Source organism: Bubalus kerabau, chromosome 2 (assembly GCF_029407905.1).
Source record: "Bubalus kerabau isolate K-KA32 ecotype Philippines breed swamp buffalo chromosome 2, PCC_UOA_SB_1v2, whole genome shotgun sequence".
Taxonomy (NCBI): Eukaryota; Metazoa; Chordata; class Mammalia; order Artiodactyla; family Bovidae; genus Bubalus; species Bubalus kerabau.
Window position 1 is genome coordinate 48,459,793 of NC_073625.1, and position 22,959 is coordinate 48,482,751.

A 22,959-nucleotide genomic window follows, 5' to 3' on the forward strand; every position below is an offset into this window, starting at 1 on the left:
TTTCCAATTGAGCTATTTCAGATCCTAAAGGATGGTGCTGTGAAAGTGCTGCATTCAATATGCCAGCAAAGTTGGAAAACTCCGCAGTGGCCACAGGACTGGAAAAGGTCAGTTTTCATTCCAATCCCAAAGAAAGGCAATGCCAAAAAAAATCCAAACTACTGCACAATTGCACTCATCTCACACACTAGCAAACTAATGCTCAAAATTCTTCAAGCCAGGCTTCAACAGTACATGAACCATGAATTTCCAGATGTTCAAGCTGGCTTTAGAAAAGGCAGAGGAACCAGAGATCAAATTGCCAACATCCGCTGGATCATCGAAAAAGTAAGAGAGTTCCAGAAAAACATCTATTTCTGCTTTACTGACTATGCCAAAAGCCTTTGACTGTGTGGATCACAACAAACTGTAGAAAATTCTGAAAGAGATAGGAATACCAGACCACCTGACCTGCCTCCTGAGAAATCTGTATGCAGGTCAAGAAGCAATACTTAGAACTGGACATGGAAAAACAGACTGGTTCCAAACAGAAAGGAGTATGTCAAAGCTGCATATTGCTTAACTGCTTATTAAACAATGCTTATTTAACTTATATTCAGAGTACATCACATGAAATGCCAGCTGGATGAAGCAAAAGCTGTAATCAAGATTGCCAAGAAAAATATCAAGATATGCAGATGACACCACCCTTATGGCAGAAAGCGGAGAACTAAAGAGCCTCTTGATGAAAGTGAAAGAGGAGAGTGAAAAAGTTGGCTTAAAACTCAACATTCAGAAAACTAAGATCATAGCATCCAGTCCCATCACTTCATGGCAAATAGATGGGGAAACAATGGGAACAGTGAGATGCTGTATTTTGGGGGGCTCCAAAATCACTGCAGATGATGACTGCAGCCATGAAATTAAAAGACATTTGCTCCTTGGAAGAAAAGCTATGACCAACCTAGACAGCATATTAAAAAGCAGAGACTATTTTGCCCAGAAAGGTCCATCTAGTCAAAGCTATGGTTTTTCCAGTAGTCATGTATGGATGTGGGAGTTGGACTATAAAGAAAGCTGAGCACCAAAGCACTGATGCTCACCTGTGGTGTTGGAGAAGACTCCTGAGAGTCCCTTGGACTGCAAGGAGACCCAACCAGTCCATCCTAAAGGAAATCAGTCCTGAATATTCATTGGAAGGACTGATGCTGAAGCTGAAACTCCAATATTGTGGCCACCTGATGAGAAGAACTGACTGACTGGAAAAGACCCTGATGCTGGGAAAGATTGAAGGCAGGAGGAGAAGGGGACAACAGAGGATGAGATGGTTGGATGGCATCACTGACTCAATGGACATGAATTTGAGTAAACTCTGGGAGTTGGTGATGGACAGGTAGGCCTGGCATGTTACAGTCCATGGGGTCTCAGAGAGTTGGATAGGACTGAGCGACTGAACTGAATATTCCACTGTGTGTGTGTATATATATACATACCACATCTTCTTTATCCATTCCTCTGTCAGTGGGCATTTAGGTTTCAACTAGATATATCTTCGTAAAGAAACCCTGGGGGTCTACCTCACCCCCTTTTTTTAATAAATGGGGGAGGGCCCAGAGAAGCCCCTCCTGCCTGTATTCTGTTAGCAGGGTGAGATTTTGGGCAGCATCCTTCTCAGTCTTCCTAGAGCGCCTGTGAGCAGCACCGACCAGCTCCCTCCACCGGTTGGGTGCTGCCCCAGGTATCCTCCTGGACCTGTGGGTCGGCGCCCTCCTGATGCAGCTGGCCATCCTCAGTCACCAGAGACTGGAAGCAAGGAGGGCGAGGTGATTTCCACCGTGTTCCCATCAGAGGGCTGTAGCTTCTTCAGAGGGCCTGTGGGCACACCGAGGAGCCGGAGGCCTGACTGCTTCACGGGAAGATGCCTGTGTGGATTCGCACTGTCACCAAACAGTAGGGATGGTTTAGGAGGTTCTAGCCTAAAACACAGGCTTCTGGCATAAAACACCTTTATTCTGGAGAGCCTTGGAGCCCCTTGGGGATACACAGTTGTTTTCCGGTAGCCGAAAGCAGTGTAACTTAGTGGCTATGCAGACCTTTAAACACCCTATGAACTGAGATAAATGATGGTGAACGAAATAGAAGTCAACAAAGGCAGACGCCCCGAGCACAGGCTAGGACCCGAGCTGTTCTCCACATTGGCAGTTTCTGAGTGAGAGGGCAGCTGTGGTTTTTGCAGTGAGTGAACGAACATCAGCGGGTGACCTATGGGTGTGGACAAAGTCTCCCTTCTCTGCCCGTCCGTCACCCCCACATCCCACCTGGGGTTCTCCCCTCTGCACCCTCATGTCCATCAGCTCCTCATCCTTCTGGCCTTGGTACCATCCAGAGCAAGAGGGGCTGCTTCCTCTCCCATGGCCCCGAGGTGTACCCCACCCCTCACCCCTCCACCCCCCCACCACATCCCCCTACCCCCCAACCCTGTCTGCAATCTGCATGCTGAGCACTGTGGGACCCCCAGGGGGCGCTATTCACAATGAAGGCCCAGAACATCCTATGTTTACTTAAAACGCGGCACAAAACAAAGGGTCTTGAAGGACAGGGTCTTTATCTAATGCACATAGCAGTCATGTATGAGTTAGCAGTGGCCTTGATCCAACTCTCCCATCATCTCTGGGTGACCTAGCATTGATCTAGGGCCTATGTTTCTCCATTGATTTGCCTACATCTAAATGACCTCCAGCCTTTCCTAGTACATATTCCATAATGTACTTTATAGAATACAGGCAAGCATCAAATACCCCTCCTCCCATGTAATATATGACCCTTGAATTAAACAGTCTCAGCATCAAATGGGGTGGGGTCTTGTAGGGACCTTCTGTAACTGTATTAACCTAAATAATAGGAGTAAGTCTGTTTTCTCCTACACAACGTACACTTCATTGTACAGATCAGAGGTCATCAGACTCTTTCTGTAAGGGTTCAGGTGCTGACTATTTTAGGCTTCGCAGGAAAAGAAGCTCTTGCAATGATTCAGTTCCACCTTGCAGCACAAAAGCAGCCATAGGCTATACATAAATTGAATGAGCGTCACTGGGTCTCAGTAACAGTTTACTTATTGGCTTGCCTGGTGGCGCAGCTGGTAAAGAATCTGCCTGCCATGTGGGAGACCTGGGTTCACTACTTGGGTTGGGAAGATCCCCTGGAGAAGAGAAAGGCTACCCACTCCAGTATTCTGGCCTGGAGAATTCCACAGACTGTATAGTCCACAGGGTCGCACGCAGAGTCTGACACAACTGAGCAACGTGCACTTTCACTTTCACTATGGACGTGCATGCATGCGTGTTCAGTTGCGTCTGACCCTTTGTGACCCAATGGACTGTAGTCCATTAGGCTCCTCTGTCCATGGGATTCTCCCGGCAAGAATACTGGAGTGGGTTGCCATGCCATTCTCCAGGGGATCTTCCCGACCCAGGGATCGAACCCCGGGTCTCCTGCACTGCACGCAAATTCTTTACTGTCTGAGCTACTGGGGAAGGAGTGTCTTAAATAATTTCTGTCCTCTTCTTCTGCATAACAGGCCAGCCCCACGCTTACTGAGGAAGGACGGGGAGGCCCCGAGAGGCCCTCGGTGAACCCAGTTGGAACCCAGTGTAGCCCCTCCCCTACATGAGCCTGGCCCCTGAGAGGCACCTGGTCAGAGCGCCGGCCCTGCACTTGAACTCTCACTCGCTGAAGCTTCCACCTTCAACTAAGAAGGGCCTTTCCGGGCCTGAACCCCACCCAGTCTGCCCCAGGACATTGGACTGTCTCTGCCCTGAATCCAGCGCAGCCGCATCAGAATCTGGTCCCCATGACCAGCCTGCCTGCCCCTGACCAGCTGGCACCTCCTTTTACGGAGGGTGGCACAGAGAGCTTATTCCTAACAGCGTATTTGTCCCCCTTCCTGCTGGACTCACTCTTGGCCGGTTTTCTTCCTGCTGTACCCACATCCTCCCCACCTCAACCAGCTGCATCGTATGGCCCAGCAGAGGAAGCGCTCAAATCCTCAATTTCCTAAATGGTTTGAGGGTGGTCTTTACAACTGCCCTCTACTAACTCCGGGAGTTGGTGATGGACAGGGAAGCCTGGTGTGCTACAGTCCATGGGGTCGCAGAGTTGGACACGATTGAGCAACTGAATGACAACTCTTTTTTCCAACCCTGTCCCAACTCAAGGTGAACCTGATTGATAACATAGACATCTCATAAGGGGACTGCTCTGGGGTGGGTGAGTGGGGGGCAGCTGTGGGTGGGTGTCCTTTCCTCTCTTGTCACCCAGGATGGCAGGGGTCACGATTGGTTAGAAAGTCAGCCCAAGGGCCAATTCCTCACCAGAGGTACAGGGCCCACCTGAGACAGCAGGCTGTTCCATCAACCAGTCCTAGGTACTTCAAGGACCTACCATCAGCATTTCTACTTCCCATTGTCAAGGTTAGGCTGCCCGTGGGGGCTTCTTTCTGAAGCAGAACTTACGGCAACATATCACTTTCTATGTGTATTGGAGGGGAGCCGTGAAGCGACGCATCCATTTCCTAAGCCTCAGGAATCAGATAAATGGATTTTTAGCCCATCAATACTTGCCCCATGAGAAGACCAGCAGCCCAGCGGATATACTGTTGGCCACGAGCTCGTTCCCTTTACACGCCTTGCTCGATGTATGCGACACATCACATTTGAATACAGTGCTGATGCAGCTTCTGCAAAACCCCCTGCCTAACTTTTCAAGCAGTCCAGTGACACAAGTCAGAAGTTCTTGCTGCGTGGCCTCTGGGTGAGTCTGCTGGGCGTCATAGCAAAAAGCTGAAACTTTGCAGAAAAGAGGCTAAAATAAAGAAGGTGGAGAGGAAACCTTCACACAGACTTTCAAATGTCTATTCATTTCTTTACAGTTTTTGGCCACACTGTGCAGCAATGTGGGATCTTAGTTCCCCGACCAGGGGTCAAACCCGCCATCTCCAGCACCTGAAGCGTGGAGTCTTAGCCACTGGGTCACCAGGCATGTCCCTACACAGGCTGATAAAAAGTTAGTGAAACAGTCTTTTATTTCTAGTTTGGAAAAAAAAAAAGTCCCTTAAATTACTAGAAGATTATTTACGGGATTAATCACATTTTAAGCCAGGAGACTTACAGGACACACAGTGTCCTTTGACAGGAGAGGCTGGGACAGGTTCCGTGACCTGCCCAAAGCGCCCGAGGCCTTGCCAGAACCAAGGAGAGGACCCCGTCTCCTGACCACCCAGCCCAGGCAACAATGTCCGAAATATCACAGGGGTGTCACAGCCTGTTTGCTAACAAATGATTACATGCCTTTTTAGTGTTTAAGCAAAAACTTTTTTTTTTTGGTATGCAGAATCAGTCTAGAAACTTGAAGTATTTAGGCTCCGTGGCTCAGCTGGTAAAGAATCTGCATGCAATGCAGGAGATCCTGGTTCCATCCCTGGGTTTGGAAGATCCCCTGGAGAAGGGAAAGGCTACCCACTCCAGGATTCTGGCCTGGAGAATTCCATGGACTATACGGTCCCTGGGGTCGCAGAGTCGGACACGACTGAACGACTTTCACCAGTTAAAAAAAATGTTTGTCTCTCCCACAACTGACTTCTTCCCAGGCACCCTCAGGGTCTTTTTGTGACGAGACTAAGGATCAAGTGGCTCCATCCAGTCCTGACGGGCACGTCGCAGCTTCCTTGGCTCAGAGAACTGCTTCCGTGGGCTGGTGGCTCGGACCAGCACTTTGGTTCAAAGTGCTTTGGGGACTCCCTTCTTGCTCATTCTCTGGAAACGTCACGACCGACACGGAGTCCCAAGCGTCATCCTTTGGCGAGCTGTCCTTGTCCAGGGCATCTAAGATGGGCTGAGCCGGATCCTTTAAATACTTGAAAAATTGAAAACCATCACCATAATTAGTCTGTAAGTTCCAGATATAAGACCTTTTGACTTTAGTTTGAGTTGGCATAATCCTATATTATTTTGGTGTAACTTCTACTTCTGTCCACCAATGAAACAGCTTCAAAAATCCTGAAAACCCCTCCCCACCCCTCATCTCAACAGCTTGCACACGAATCCAAGGGCCAACCAAGGGGATACTCTGTAAGTGTGTAAGGTGTGTAACTCGGGAAATGAAGTTCTGACTTGCTGCACTGGCTGGATGAGGGCTTGTGGGCTATTCACCTGGAATGCCTCTGGAATTCTAACTTTTCAGGAAAGGAGGAAATGAAGCCTCCTAGTCACCTACAAGGTAAGGGTGAAGAGGGAAAGTTCATGGGCATTTTTTTCTCAGCTACCCCACCCACTAGGTGTTTCTGCTTTATATAACACACACATGGGTGCGGAGGATCTGCAGCGGGCAGCCATGGGCGAATGAGAAAGTGCAGGTCCTTGATGCGAAATGCTGATCCACACCCTTAATGTGCTGTGTCTCTCCTGCCTCTGCTTTGGGCTTAGACATCAATTACCAAGTTACCAAGGGTTTTCCAGGTAGCTCAGTGGTAAAAAATCTGCCTGCCAAAGCAGGAGATGCAGGTTTGATCCCTGGGTCAGGAAGATTCCCTGCAGGAGGGCATGGCATCCCACACTGGTATTCTTGCCTGGGAAATCCCATGGACAGAGGAGCCCAGCGGGCTACAGTCCATGGGGGTCGCAGGGAAGTCGGACATGAATGAGCGACTGGACAATGACGACCACCACAACCAAGTTACCAAGAACCAACCGCGTGGCTCTTGGAAATGCTGAAAGATACTGAAATGCAGTCAGCTTAGCGCTGGCTGGTGAGCAGAGGAGCAGCAGTGTGTCACGTGCACTTGCGAAACCTCAAAAATGCAAGTGAAACATGAGTCATTTTCTCATGTAACTTCAGTGACCTTTGATATAGACTTTTCACACTTTCCCAGGAAAGCAAATCGAAAGTCTCTGTGTTTTAGGTTCAAGCCCCAAAGAAACAAGTAGCAGTAAATTCACTTACTGGGGCCCGGCTGCTAGTTCTACTGAGAGACAGAGTTTTTTGTGTTTTTTTTTGGTTTTGTTTTTTAGTGTTTTGGCTTCATCACACGGCATGTGGGATCTTAGTTCCCTGATCAGGCACTGAACCTGCGCTCCCTGCAATGGAAGTGCAGAGTCTTAACCACTGGCCCACCAGGGAAGTCCCGAGATGGAGATTATTAATGCGAGTAAAGCTCCGAGGTGACAGCTGTTCTGTTGCGACAGTAGAACCAGGAAAATCGGTTGCTGTTGTTGTTGCCGTTATTGTAATTTTGTGGTAAGAACACCTAACTTGAGTTCTACTCTCTTAACACATTTTGACGTGCATGTGCTTGCTCAGTCATTCAGTCATGTCCAACACTTTGCAACCCCATGGGCTGTAGCCTGCCACGCTCCTCTGTTCGTGGGATTTCCCAGGCAAGAATACTGCAGTGGGTTGCCATTCCCTTCTCCGGGGGATCTTCCCAACCCAGGGATTGAACCCGTCTCCTGTGCCTCCAGCATTAGTAGGTGGAATCTTAACTCCCTGGGAAGCCCCTGTAAGGGCACAACACAGTACTAATTATAGCACAATCTTGCACAGCAGAAACCAGAACTTATTCATCTTGCATAACTGAAACTTCCTACCATTTGAAAGCAACGCCCCACTCCCCTCTCCCCTCACCCCTGTTAACCACTGTGTTACTCTCTGCTTTTCTATGAGTTTGACTATTATTCTACTTAGAGTCTTCATAGAAGCAGAATCCTACAGCATCTGTATGCAGGTCCCAGTAGGGAGTTCAACGTGTATTTCTCATAATGTCTGTGTCCCTTAAACAGCTCATGACATATGAAGGAAAACAAGTGACTACAGCTCTTTCTAGACTTTGTCTTTATAGACGAGATATAACAACATGAGATTCTGTTTCTAGTACTTTTATTCTGATTTTACTGAAGAATGATAAACCTCCAGAGGCAAACAGTTTTAAGTATTCTTCTATCAGCTAGCTTCTGATCCCAAGAATGTCCCAATGGCTCTGTCCTCAGAGGACCTGGCTGCCTCATTGAGCCTTGGGGAGGGGCTACGGTGTGGCTGGGCAGGAAAACAAGACTATCTGTAAGACGTGCTGGACTATGAAGAAGGCTGAGCGCCAAAGAACTGATGCTTTCAAAGTGGAGTGCTGGATAAAACTTTTAAGAATCCCCTGGACAGCAAGGAGATCAAACCAGTCAATCCTAAAGGAAATCAACCCTGAATATACACTGGAAGTTGGAAGGACTGGTGCTGAAGCTGAAGCTCCAATACTTTGACCACCTGATGCAAAGAGTCAACTTGTTGCAAAAGACCCTGATGCTGGGAAAGACTGAGGGTAAGAGGATAAGCTGGTTGGATGGCATCACGGACTCAATGGACATGAGTTTGAGCAAACTCTGGGAGATGGTGAAGGACAGGGAAGCCTGGTGTGCTGTGGTTCACGGGGCCGCAAAGGGTTGGACGTGACTTAGCAACTGAACAACAAGGCCCACTCATTCCACTTTTCTTTCTTAAATTCTTTAAAGTAACATGGCCTGTGCGCTAGGCATGCAAGGCTTTGAGCTCATGGCTCTGGGTGTGTTTACTCTAGGATCCTCCTGTATGCACACTGTCTAACCCAAAGCTTATGCTCTTGACTGCAGCCTCCACTGGTTCATGAGCTCCAGCCAGGCTCCCTGGGGGCAGTCTCCAAAACCCTGGGATTGACGTGTTGTCTCCAGTGGGACCTACCACAGCCAATCTCCTGGATGGGCCAGACTAGGCCATCTTTTGGCCAACCTCGTGCCATTAAAAAAAAAAATTTTTTTTTAATTGTGGAAAAGTACATATAACATAGGGGCTTCCCTTGTGGCTCAGTTTAAAGAATCCACCTGCCAATGCAAGAGACACGCCCTGGAGGAGGAAATGGCAACCCTCTCCAGTATTCTTGCCTGGAGAATCCCATGGACAGAGGAGTCTGGCGGGCTACAGTCCATGGGGTCACAAATAGTCGGACACGATTGAGCGACTAAAGAACAACAACAAACACATAACATAAAATTTACCGTCCTGACCCTTTTTAAGCGTGCAGTTCAGTGGTGTGAAGTCTATTTAGCTTGTTAGGCAACCATGAGCACCATCTGTCTCTAGAACTTTTTTCATTTTTTTCACAGTAAAACTGAAACTGTCCCCGTTAAACACGAACTCCCCATTTCCTCCCTCCCTTCAGACCCAGGCAACCTCTATTCTACATTCTGGTTCTGTGAATGTGAGTACTCTTAAGTGCTCGAGTATGTGCAATCATGTAGTATTTATCATTTTGTAACTCATTTATTTCCCTGATCGTAATGTCCTCAAGGTTCATCCCTATCGTAGCATGTCTCAGAACTCCCTTCTTTTTTAAGGTTAACATTCCATTCATATGTATATACCACATCTTTTTTGGGGGGCAGTGATGAATCATGAGGCTTGCAGGAATCTTAGTTCCCTGACCAGGGATTGAACCCCAGGGCCATGGCAGTGAAAGTACCAAGTCCCAGCCACTGGACCACCAGGGAATTCCCACCACATCTTATTTATCCATTCGTCTGTCAATAGACATTCAGGGTGTTTCTGCCTTTCGGCTGTGGTGAGTAATGCTGCTGTGAAGACGAGTGTACAAGTAACCAAGCACCACTTTTAACTCCGATCTCTGTGACTGTGGTTTTGTCCACTGTCCTACTCTTAGGTGTTACTGGGGGGCAAGAAAGACTGACAAGTCACTCCTGTGGGTGTGTACATACCTCCTCTATCTGTGATGGAATGCTTGGCGGAGAGTGGAACCAGTGTTTAACCAGGCCTCTGTATCTCAGAACCAGGAAGAGACAGGACCCTACCACCACCGACAGCACCAAAAAGGTGGTTCCGGCAGCCAGGAAGTCTTGTTGAAGCTTGACAGAAGCTAGAGAGACAACCAAAAAACGAACAAGATGACCCACACATGTTACAAACATCAGGTAATTTCTCATCCACCACTGCATAAATACACTTGATGTCCTGGGAAAACGAATGGATACTGCCTCTCTTCCACCCCACCCTGTATGCTTTACTGAACTCTTGAGAGTCCCTTGGACTGCAAGGAGATCAAACCAGTCCATCCCAAAGGAAATCAGTCCTGAATATTCACTGGAAGGACTGATGCTAAGGCTGAAGCTCCAATATTTTGGCCACCTGATATGAAGAGCCGACTCACTGGAAAAGACCCTAATGCTGGAAAAGATTGAGGGCAGGAGAAGGGGGAAACAGAGGATGAGATGGTTGGATGGCATCACTGACTCAATGGACATGAGTGTGAGAAAACTCTGGGAGATAGTGAAGGACAGGGAAGCCTGGCGTGCTGCAGTCCATGGGGTTGCAAAGAGCGGACACGACTGAGTGACTGAACAACAAAGGCAATCCTAAAACAAAGCAGGTGTTACCCGTCTGGCAGTTCTTGTTCTGGAGATTGCAGCACAGCCTCGTTGTATCTACTGTGAATTGCCGTCTTAGCCCGTCCTCTCTGGATCTCCCTACACTCATCACCACCCTTCACCGAAAAAGCAATTCCTGATTGCACTATTTTAGGAGTTTTCTGTTCCCAGCTCAGAAAGAAAGCACTTAGGAAAGCATACGTTACCATCTGCTGCCGTTTCGCAGCAAGATATGTTGCTTAAATGTCCAGGTCGAGAGATGTTTTCTTTGGTCAAAAACAGTTCTGCCTTGACTTGAAAACAGTATACTCTTAAGGGTTTTAAATCATTCAATATGATGAAGTTACTCCTGAAAGGGCGTGTCACCTGCGTAACAAGCATCAACAACCTCACATGTAAATTATCCACACAGGTGTGGTCAAGGCCTTCCATCTTCTCCAGTGTTTCCCCAAATTCACATTGAACACAATAACCAAAGAATAAGGCAATTCTGGTTTTAAAGAGACAGAATACCAATTTTATACATATAACGCTTACAGCCGACAAATTTCATGTGTGAAAACGGGAGGAGTGTTGAGAAACATGCTGATGGCATTAGAGCTGTGTTTCTGGCTGTGAGATCTGAAGCCCCATTGCAGCAATGGAGGGTCCGGAGCTGGAATTTAGCAAATCCCAATTTCCAGGACGAAATTTTCTCCTTTGAAATGAACATTGTATATTTCATGGTTAGTCTCGTCTACAGTTTCAAGTCAGTCGATGAACAGAGGGGAAATGGGCATTCTAGGAGATACTGTTCCTTGGGTTCCAAATCTGCTTCTGGGTTTCGCTTCACTGTGCTACTTCCCTTTATAGCTCTGGTGAACATGGTCTTAGAAGTTTATGTCATCAGGGAAGAGTTGGGTCCCAGATCCTTAGAGGGTCTTGTCCCCTGTCTCCCTCCCCTGCCGTGACCTCCCTCCAGTTTGTCAACTCCACGTGTTCGGTCAATGGCCCCTCTCTCATTTCAGACAAACTGTCACTATTCTACGGGGAAATGAGAAAAAGACACCACACACTATGGGGATACGGGATTTCTCCTAAGGGACTGCTTTCGTATTGGGAGATACAGTAGAAAACACTCGGGCTTCCCTGGTGGTGCTGGTGATAAGGAACGCAGGAGACACAGGAGACGCAGGTTTGATCCCTGGGTCGGGAAGATCCCCTGGAGGAGGAAATGGCAACCCACTCTGGTATTCTGGCCTGGGAAATCCCATGGACAGAGGGGCCTGCCAGGCTACAGTCCATGCGGTCACAAAGAGTCGGAAATGACTGAGCACATGCGCACACACACACACACACACATACACAGAATATGCTACAACCATTGGAAATGGTGGCAGGTAACACAAGCTTCAGAATGTGGAGATAAAGTGGCTTATTATATATGTTGACTGAAAAAAAAGGCAGATCATTCAACAGTATATAGGACATGATCTTACTTTTAAAAATACAAATGGTCATACTATATTTGAACAGTAGGATTATACATGATTCAAAACTTTCTCCCCTCCTGTTTAATGATGATGACTGCCAGGGCAGAAAAGAAATGATTTTTTCTCAGGACGCCACATAAGGCAATTTCAGGGAATTCTGTGGCAGTCCAGTGGTTTAGGACTTTGCGCTTTTACTCTCATGGCCTGGGTTCAATCCATGGTCGAGGAACTAAGTTCCTGCAAGCTGTGTGGCACAGCCAAAATTTTTTTTTAAGTAAGAAATAATTATTTTAAAAAGGTAAATTTAAGGACAACATGCTTTTCTTAAAAAAAAATTATCTATTTATTTGGCTGTGTTGGGTCTCAGCCGCAGCACGTGGGATCTTTCCTTGTGGCACACAGGCTTAGTTGCCCTTCAGTATGTGGGATCTTAGTTCCCTGACCTGGGATTGAGCCCAGGTTCCCTGCCTTGGAAGGCAGATTCTTAAGCACTGGACCGCCAGGGGAACCCAACACTCTTCTTTTTTGAGTTTATTTCAGCAGCCAGTTGGCTTTTCCAGAAGAATCACAGACTACAGAGAAGAGCTACCGTTCAGGCCTGAGACGGTAAGGAACGCAGGAGACCTGTCCTTAGAAAGGTCTTGTTTGTAAGGCTGACCCAAGGCTGGCATCTGGGAACTTGGCTTTGAGGAGCGTCCCACAGATTCCTAAGTGATAAGGCTGTTTTAATGTATAAATGATGCTTCTGATGCTGAACGCCTGCTCTCCCTCTGGGAGTCAGGAGCCCTGGTGTCTCTGCTGGGTCGAGGGTGCCTGTGTGACCAGCGCCCAGTACAAGCCCTGGGCACTGAGTCTCCCAGGAGCTTCTCCGGGAGATGCGATTTCACATACTTGCTTACTCTTGTCGGGGGAATTGAGAGTAGCCTGTGTGATGAGGGGAAGACTCCTGGAAGCTTCTGCCTGGACTCCTTCAGACTCTGCCCCCTGTGTCTCTTCCCTTTGCTGACTCTGTTCTGTGCCTTTTCTCTGTAATAAGTCACAGCCTTAAGTACAACTGGACGCTAAGTCCCCGAGGATCCTTGGAGCAAATCTAGGGGTTGGGTTTGGGGACCCTTGACATTTGGACTCACAGCTGGAATGGAGACCATATCAGTGGCTTTCAGAGTCACTTTAGCCACAGAATCTTTTGCTCATGGAAGTCCAAAGCATAGATGCTCTGGTTGAAAGGGGAATCCCTCCCAGATTCTTCCAGACCTCCTCTGTTCCAGTTGACCAGAACTGTGAACTCAGATTTTGGGAAACGATTATTTCTTTCTTCCCTATTTGCTGAGAGTCTGCCCTTCAGTGAGTTTTGCCTTCCTCAGTGTTTTTACACTCACCGTAAAGAAACAGGGGCTTCCCTTGTGGTTCAGCTGGTAATGAATCTGCCTGCAGTACAGAAGACCTGGGTTCGACCCCTGGGTTGGGAAGATCCCCTGGAGAAGGGAAAGGCTACCCACTCCAGTATTCTGGCCTGGAGAATTCCATGGACTGTATAGTCCATGGGGTCGCAAAGAGCTGGACACACTGAGCGACTTTCACTTTCATAAAGAAACAGAGCAAGTGCAAACATCAGCAACGTGGGAGAGACGCAGCACTGAGAGCACGGGCCCTGGGGCCAGGCGTCTCCTCTGCTCGCCTCGGGCAGTCCTCACACTCGCTCTCCCTCTCAGTGAAACTGATGGGTGCAAAGGGTAAACGAAAGGATGTATCCAAAGTGCCCGGCCCGGTGCCAGACACAAAGAAAGCTCCAGATAAACATACAGCTCTTAAAATTCTTATAAAAATTAGAGTAATGTTGAACGTGGGAAATCAGGAGGTTCACACACATAGTGAAACATCATTCAATGTAGCTTGAAGGGACCTCCCTGGCAGTCTAGCGGTTACGACTCTGGGCTTCCATGGCAGGGGGCACAGGTTCGATCCCTGGCTGGGGAGCTAAGGCCCACCCCCCACCCCCACTGCTGTCACACAGTGTGGCCAAAAAATGGGGAAAAAATGCAGCTTGGATGATCAGACACTGGAGATGACCCTGGCCCAGACACCAGGCCCCTTTGCTCTGACCGCTCCTTTGTCAACCTTACCCTGCCCGAGGCCCTCACATGGCCCCATTTCTCTTTTTTTAATTAATTAATTTATTTTTATTTTGGCTGTGCTGGGTCTTTGTTGAGGTGCATGGGCTTGGTTGCCCCGCAGCATGTGGGAATCTTAGCTCCCGAACCAGGGATTGAACCTGTGTCCCCTGCATTGGAAGGTGAATTCATAACCACTGGACTACCAGGGGAGTCCCAGGCCCGAATTTCTGATGGATCCGGGCATGTGCAGTTCCCAGATGTGCCCAGCCTTCTCCAACCTACTGGCCCTTCTCCTTGGAACATGCCCTCTTCTCGCCTTCACTGAGACTTATCACCTATTCACATTGCCTTCTTTGAAAACCATTCAGATCAGAGAGGTCACATAGCTTAACCTTGCAGACTGCAGGAGTAAAAATATGCCCATGAGTAGAAACAGGCCCATGAGACCTTCCCAAATGCTGGAGTGTGGCAGAGACTCCCTGGGCACCAGCTGAATCCAGACCCAGACTGCGGGGACTGTGTGATACGAGGCAGAGAGGGCCCTGCAGATGGGTCTTGTCCTCTACGGGTGCACTGGGATACCCTGGTGTCCTTGGCCATCTGATTTTCCTTTTGGCTGAGCAGAGCAGCTTGTGGGATCTTAGTTCCCTGACCATGGATTGAACCCACCAACTGCAACGGGAGCTCAGAGTCTCAAGCACTGGACTGCCAGGGAAATCCCCTCCTTGGCCTTTCATTTGCTACCCAGAAACTCCAAAGAAAAGAACATCAAAAACAAAGAAGAACATGCTCTTGCCTGTTTGGCTCCTGCCTTCTCCCAGTAGTAGACACAATACACAAAATAGGCCTCGGTGGCAGGGACATCAAAGGGAGCAGAAAGCCTGATGATAAGGGAGCCTTCTTCTGGGGTCACCCGGATGTTTTCTGGAGGCCCAATGGTAGCTGAAATAGAATTACAAACGAGATCCATCAATCTATGTAGATACATGTGTGTACATGTATGTGTGTGTATATATATACTGTGCAGTGCTGAGTTGCTTTAGTCGTGTCTGACTCTTTGCGCCGCCAGGGACTGTAGGACTGCAGCCCACCAGGCTCCTCTGTCCATGGGATTCTCCAGGCAAGACTACTGCAGTGTGTTGCTATTTCCTCCTCCAGGGGATCTTCCCAACCAGGGAATGAACCTGTGTCTCTTGCGTCTCCTGCATTGGCAGGCCGATTCTTTACCAGAGGTCTTTCTGCCATATGCTATGCTAATAACATGTTTTATAGGCCAGCTTTATCAGGTTTCCAGAGAGCTGGAAGGTTAACCAAAGGTCAAATTTTCATGAAAAGATTTTGTTAGCTCTTACCTTCTATATATATTTTCTTTTTGTTACATATTTTTTTATACAGATAAAAGTGGTGTTTACAAACTTTTAAATACACTTCTCCTTTAGCTTTTTCCAATAGGACACACGTAAACATAATAGCATGAAACACTGCTATCACAAGGGCTTCCCCAGTGGCTCAGGGGTAAAGAGCCTGCCTGCAATGCAGGAGACTTGCAGGAGATGTGGGTTCGATCCGTGGGTCAGGAATATCCCCTGGAGAAGGAAGTGGCAACCCACTCCAGCCTGGAAAAACCCACAGACAGAGGAGCCTGGCAGGCTATCGTCCAGGGGATTGAGGACTGAGCGACTGAACAATAACACTATCATAAATCTATTTGTTAAGACTTTTCATGTTCTGGAATACATATCACTGGAGAGCCAAGTACTGTGATTCTGGTACACCATAGAAGAAAGACTATAGCCTTTGTTAAGTAAGCATCTAAACTGTATACTTAACCGGAGGAACTCAGATCAAAGAACAGGTCATGTGCTCCAAGTTCTTAGGGGCCTGTTTCTGCACGTTTGACACACGCACGCAGACGATCATATCACTGGGAACTGTCACCTGTTCACGAGAGGGGGGCTGGCTTTCTCTCTCGCTTCCACGCCCCACCCTGGGCTCTCCCAGGTTGGGGAGGGTTAGGCACGTGGTCTGGCCACCTTTCTCTCTGCGTAAAGTAACTGGTCCCCGGAGGGCCTGCACTCTTGTCCTCTCACCTCCTTTGTTCTGGTGGAGGAACTAAGTCCAGACAGATACACTGTCGGGTGGGGCCCGTCTCACCGTCTCAAGCCTCAGTGTTGTTAGCAGACTGGCCACGAGGAACAGAAAAAGCTCGCATCACACCCACTCACGGACGCTGGCACGCACATCTTCAAGCTGCCCTTTAGACGGTGAAGTCGCCAGAGCACCGGTCAGCCTGCCCATGTGCAGGGCCAGGGCCCCCTCCCCACTGAGCAGATTCTCCAGACTTTTTTGTGACTCACCCAAGGGAGTGGGTATATGTGCCTGGATGACCACATCCCTTCACCACTGAAAGGTCAGCGCCCAGGAGTCTGATCCCAACGTGATGAGCCTGTCTCTCCAGGGCGGACAGCCTGCCTTCTCTCCAGGCCCAGAAGGAGGACCCGATAGGTCTGTGCGGTGACTACTGACAGCGGCGCCCACGGCCTGAGCGATCACTTGAAACCTGGCAACACGGATTTTACATGTGTGTCCGCACAGATCTGCATGTAACAACCACGCAAGGCCATCCCCATTTCTCAGAGGGGCAACTGAAGCCCAGAGGGATATGATCTGCCCAGAGTAGCAGCCAGTTAGGGCCAGCGTTGAGGTCTGAACCCAGGTTTACGTGATGCTAAAGCCTGCCCCCTTCAGCCACCGTCCCAACCCCTCTCCCCTCAAGCCCTCGGTAAGGCATCGTCACGCTGTTTACCCATCCTGACTCGACCACAAGCGCCGAAAGCAGCAATGGGCTCTGCAAACACCACCGGCTCAAAGTGACACTCTGCCAGTAACTTAACCAATGGCACAGCCAGCCGATTCCGGCCGGGAAGACAGACAGCAGCAGCTGGCTGCCAGGGGCCTGGTGACATCACGACGGGCCCTGCTTCTGTCGCCGCCTACTCTGTTCCCTACTAATCCCACTGAGGTACAGCTCAGATGTCTGGCAGTGCTCCATTCAAGGACAGAGGCCTGGTCCACAGTAGATGACCAGCTGGCAGGGACCACACTGCCTTCTCGTCCCATCCTCAAACCGCTAGCAAAAACTACTGATTTTTTTTTCCCCCTTAGCTTCTTATTACAGGAAATTTCAAACACATAGCAAGTAGAGAAGACTAGCCAAAGAGCACGTACTCGTCACCCAATTGTACATCAACCGTCGAGGCCCAGGCAGTTTTGTTTCTCCTTCACCTTGTAAGGACCACCTTGACCCTCCCACTCTCTGGATGGTTTGGAACAAATCTCAGACATTACATCGCTGCATCTATAAGATGTGTATCTTGAAAAGACCAGACCCCTCCCTTTAAAAAATAAACAAAATACCATTAAAACATCTCCAGTATGTGAACAACAATTGCTTAGTAAGTCATCAAATATCTAGACAGCAATCACATTTCCTCAACTATCTTATACTTCTGTTGAGCTTGAATAAAGATCCCAAGAAGTTCCCAAAGATACTTTGCATCTGTGTAGACATGGGAGAATCATCAGGCATAGCTGACCATGTAAAAAATGAATCACTAAACCTGATGCCAAAAGCCAACTCATTAGAAAAGACCCTGATGCTAGAAAGATTGAGGGCAGGAGGAGAAGCAGACAACAGAGGATGAGATGGTTGGATGGCATCACCGACTCAATAGAGATGAGTTTGAGCCAACTCCAGGAGATGGGGAAGGACAGGGAAGCCTGGTGTGTTGTGGTTTATGGGGTTGCAGGGAGTCGGACATGACTCAGTGACTGAACAACAGCAAAAGGAACAAGTCTATGAACTAGTGTTTGATGACTCGGATGCCCCCTTCCAATATCCGGGAGGACGTCTGTTCATGCAGTCATTCCACAGATATTTTCTGCTATGCGACAGGTACCAGTCAAGGCTGAATTAAGAGCTTTCCTGAACATAAAAGAAGTTGTGCCAGATGACAGTGACCAGTGAAGCCAATACACTATTAATAGTATCCCACTCAGCAGAGACGTTGGCCAACTTTCTCAGTCAAGTGCCAGGGTGAATTTAGGCTCTGACAGGTCAGACAGCCCCCAACATAACAGCTCAGCTGGCCTGTTGCAGCTTGGGAGCAGCACTGGGCAGTACATCAATAGATGGGGAAACTGTGTTGATAAAACTTTTTAAACTGAAGAACAGTTGATTTACAATACTGTTAGATTCAGGTGTGTGTGTGTGTATATATACCTCTGCGTGCATGGTGCTAAGTTATTTCACTCGTGTCTGACTCTGTGTGACCCCATGGACCGTAGCGCGCCAGGCTCCTCCGTCCATGGGGTTCTCCAGGCCAGAATACTGGAGTGGGTTGCCGTGCCCTCCTCCAGGGGATCTTCCCAACTCAGGGATCGAATCTGTGTCTCTTATGTCTCCTGTAGTATCAGGTGGGTTCTTTACCACTAGCGCCACCTGGGAAACCTGTACATACATTCTTTTTCAGATTCTTTTCCATTATAGGTTATTTTAAGTCCCCTATGCTACAGAGTAGGTCCTTGCTGCTTATCTATTTTATATATAGTAGTATGTATCTGTTAATCCCACACTCCTAATTTATCTCTCCCCTTTTTCTACTTTGGTAACCCTAAATCTGTTTTCGATATCTGTGAATCTGTTTCTGTTCTATAAGTAAGTTCATTTGTATTATAGATTTAAATTCCCCATGTAAGTAATATCATATAATATCTATCTTTCACTGTCTGGCTTACTTCATTTAGTGTGATAATCTCCAGGTCCACCCACACTGTGGCAAATGGCATTATTCCATTCTTTTTTAATGGCTGAGTAATATTCTATTATGTATGATAATATCTATTATGTATGCGTGTACACACTCTTCACAGTTCTGATAAAACTTTATGTACAAAAACAGGTCGATGGCTGGATTTGACCTGCAGGCTGTGGTTTGGCAACTCCCTAGTGTAGCAAATCACCCTCCCCTAGCCCCAGCCTCTGTGGACAGTACTCTGGTTTGACCATCACATCCATCTGGGTGCTGGTTATTTAGGCTGAGAGGCAGGACTTAGGCGCATGGAGTCAGTACCACTTAGCAAAAAGCAAAGTGCAAACATTAAAGGAATTTGTACGCAAGTCCCCTTACCATTCCGATAGTGTTCGAACCAAGGTGCTGTTGCCCAGGCAGAAACGAGGCCCCCCAGCTTAGCTCGAACACGTAAAGAGATGTTGAAACGCCGTGGGAACCCCTCCGAGAGGCTGTTTGCAGTAAAGTCACACTCTGTCCTGGTGAGGTTCGTACAATCCACCTTGCTATCTTCTTTGTTGACGTCATACCAGTTACTACTGGTGCTGCTGCAAACAGAAAAAAAGGATTTCGCTTAGCAGAAATCTCTCTTTGATCACATATCACAGTTCCCCCAGGGTTGAGTTTTGAAAAATTTTTTCATTGAGATATTCCTCACATATCACACACTGCACTCACTTAAGGGGACAGTTCAATGGCTTTCAGTATATGCGCAGGGTGGTGCAACCCTCCCCATACCCATTTTAGAATATTTTCATCATCCCCCAAACAACCCCCATGCTTAGAGCATCACTCTCGATCTCCCCCAATCCCTAAGCCCTAGGCTACCACCGATCTATTTCCTATCTCTAAGGATTTGCCTGTTCTGGACACTTGGTAGAAACGGGATCATAAGTGATGTGGTCTTTGTGATCAGTGCCTTTCGCTTAGCCTGTTTTACTTAGTATGTTTTCAAGCGTGACGCATGTTGTAGCACGGATCAGCACTTCACCCCTCTTATGGCCAAATTAACGTCCCGCTGCGTTTATCCATTCATGTTCTGACGGACAGGCGGGCTGTCTTTTGGCTATTTGTCTTTTGGCTTATTCACCTTTTTGGCTACTGTGAATCATGCTAAGAATATTCACGTATAAATTTTTGTGTGAAATTATGCTTCCAGTTCTCTGGGGTGTATACCCAGAAATGAACTTACCAGGTCATAGAGTTACTCTCTTTTTAACTGTTTTCCAAAGCAGCTGCATCATCTTATGTTCCCGGCCACAATGTATGAGGGTTCCATTTTCTCCATATCCTCACCAAGGCTTGTTATTATGACTTTTTTATTGAAGCCATTCAAGTGTCTGTATTTTCTCTGGTGACTAATGATGTTGGGTATCTTTTCATGTACTTACTGGCTATTTGCATATCTTCTTTGGAAAACCGTCTACTCAAATCCTGTGTCTCTATTTTGATTTGGCTATTTGCCTTTTAATTGCTGAGTTGTAAGAGTTTTTTTATATGATATATTCTGGATACAAGTCCCTTATTAGATATATGGTTTGCAAATATTTTCTCCCATTTTGTTCCACAGCCAATGTTAATGCTTCAAACTCAGCCTCTGTGGCCTATGTCTTAGAACTGATACTGTGTTCATGCAACCACACCCCAGTTTCTCACTGGTGTAGAGCTTTGTTTTCACCCCATAGCTGCCCATTTAAAAAGAGTCATGGACTTCCCCGGTGGTACAGTGGATAGGAATCTCCCTGCCAATGCAGGGGACAAGGGTTCGATCCTTGGTCTGGGGAGATTTCACATGCTGTGGAGCAACTAAGCCTGTGTGTGCCACAGGCTACTAAGCCTGTGCTCTGGAGCCCGCCAGCCTCAACTACCGAGCCCATGGGCTGCAATGCCTTAAGTCTGCAAGCCTACAGTCCGTGGTCTCCAATAAGATAAGCAAGCACAGTGAGAAGCCCACACGATGCAACAAAGAGCAGCCCACCGCTCGCTGCAACTGGAGAAAGCCTGCACAACAACGAAGACCCAGTGCAACCAGGAAGGAATAAATAAACCATTTGTAAAAAATAGAGAGTCCTGCCCACAAGGAAACCTTGCTGCCTGTAAGGCCATGCATCCTTGTAACTGAGAATGTACCCCATGCATTCCCATACCACATGCCCATGCGGGATTCTATTAATAATCCCCGATTCTGAGCTCTGTCCTTAGGTGACAGACTTGAGAAAAGGCAGAGGGGTGACTCTAGAAGCCTCAGTGGGGGCAGCAGGCAGTGTTCCCTCGAGAGACAGGCTGTGCCCTGGACAGCAACTCTGGCCTGGAAAGCAGGGCCAGGGGAGACAGGAGAGATGAGGCTGGGGTCACAGCCGCCGGCTCTCCCACACCACGTGGGCTTCCAAGGGTCTCTCTGACCCAGTCTGGAGACTCAGCTTCTGCTAAAGTGGCAGGTAACCCGATGAAAGTGATATCAACACATGTGGCCAAGGCTTCCACCGAAGATGCCCACCAGACTCACACACCACTGTACCTTTGAGTCCTGGGACCTAACTGGGAAGGGGATCACAAACCACAGGCGCCCCCTCTCAGACTGGGGGCTGTGCTACAGAAGCAGGTGGGTGGTTTTTTTTTAAGTTACATAGATACCTGGAGGTACTCTCACCTTCTCCCTGCCAATTCCAGCTGTTGAACTGGGGCAAAAGGCCCCCTCTGGGATTAGCCGGGGAACTGACCTACCATGTTCCACCTCCTCCTCTCTCCTCCAAACTTGTCCGTTTCAGATTTATCCCAATGATGCAAGGATTTTTTCCAATATCCACAAATTAATCAGTGATATGCCACATCAACAAACTGAAGAACAAAAACCATACCATCATCTCAACAGATGAAGAAAAAGCTTTTGACAAAATTTAACAGCCATTGATGATGAAAAAAACTCTCCAGAAAGTGGGCATAGAGGGAACACATGGCAACACAATATAAGCCATTTATGACAAACCTACAGCTAACATCACAGTCCGTGGTGAAAAGCTGAAAGCATTTCCTCTAAGACCAGGCACAGGACAAGGAGGTCCACTCTCGCCGCTTTTTAAGCGCAGCTGTGGAAGTCCTAGCTACAGCGATCAGAGAAGAAAAGGAATAAAAGGGACCCAAATCGGAAAAGAAAATAAAAGGGATCCAAACCGGAAAAGAACAGGTTGGACTGTCACTGCTGCCGATGACACGATATTACACACAGAAAATCCTGAAGACGCTACCAGAAAACTACTAGAGCTCATAAATGAACTTGGTAAAGTTGCAGGTTACAAAATTAATACACAGAAATCTGTTGCATTTCTGTATGTTATTTCTGTACATTCAGAACTACTTTTTTAAAGTGTTTCTTAAGAACGGGGTTTAAAATGGCACAAACCATCCAAATTTAAATGACAGCTGACACTGTTTGGCTCCCCATCTATTTGTAAAGGGTAAAAATAAATTGCTGTGGGCCCCATTTAAATGGATAATGCAATGAACACAGCCTCATGGCATGATACTGCCCAGGCCTGGAGCCCCAGCCTCTTGCCCAAGCCTCTGATGAATCAGCCAGTCTGAGCAATATCCAGCAAGCGGTCCTGGCTCCTGGCAATGTGTTCATATGGACAGCCTCTGTCCCCCAGTTTGTCTAATTTTGAAAGCAACCTCAATCATGAGAGAGAGCACAGCCTCGTGATTAAACACATGGACTCTAGAGCCAGATTACCCAGGTTCAAACCCAGTTACTTCACTTCTCTGTTCCTCAGTCTCTTTATCTATAAGATGGGGATGCGCTAGAGCATCTGATTCTTAGGATTGTCTTGAAGGTTGATCTCGTGGACAAGAGGAAAATGCCTGGACCAGGGCCTGGGGTTTCTACTCAGTTCAGTTCAGTTGCTCAGTCATGTCCAACTCTTTGCGACCCCATGGACTGCAGCACGCCAGGCTTCCCTGTCCATCACCAACTCCCAGAGCTTACTCAAACTCATGGAGTCACTGATGCCATCCAACCATCTCATCCTCTGTCGTCCCCTTCTCCTCCTGCCTTCAGTCTTTCCCAGCATCAGTGTCTTTTCAAATGAAAAGG

The 22,959-nt window shown here is 47.8% G+C and overlaps 1 protein-coding gene across 1 annotated transcript in view; it reads right to left on the reverse strand.

Annotated features, from left to right (window-relative positions):
- Positions 1–4,873: 4,873 nt before the first annotated feature.
- Positions 4,874–22,959, reverse strand: part of IFNGR2 (interferon gamma receptor 2) — a 32,155-nt gene continuing 14,069 nt past the window's right edge. The window contains exons 3-7 of the mRNA XM_055567668.1: positions 19,209–19,417; positions 14,816–14,961; positions 10,640–10,799; positions 9,768–9,925; positions 4,874–5,889 (exon numbers count right to left, since the gene is read on the reverse strand). Of these exons, the coding sequence (XP_055423643.1) occupies positions 5,707–5,889; positions 9,768–9,925; positions 10,640–10,799; positions 14,816–14,961; positions 19,209–19,417 (856 nt within the window). The 3' untranslated portion in view covers positions 4,874–5,706. The remainder of the gene's footprint in view (positions 5,890–9,767; positions 9,926–10,639; positions 10,800–14,815; positions 14,962–19,208; positions 19,418–22,959) is intronic.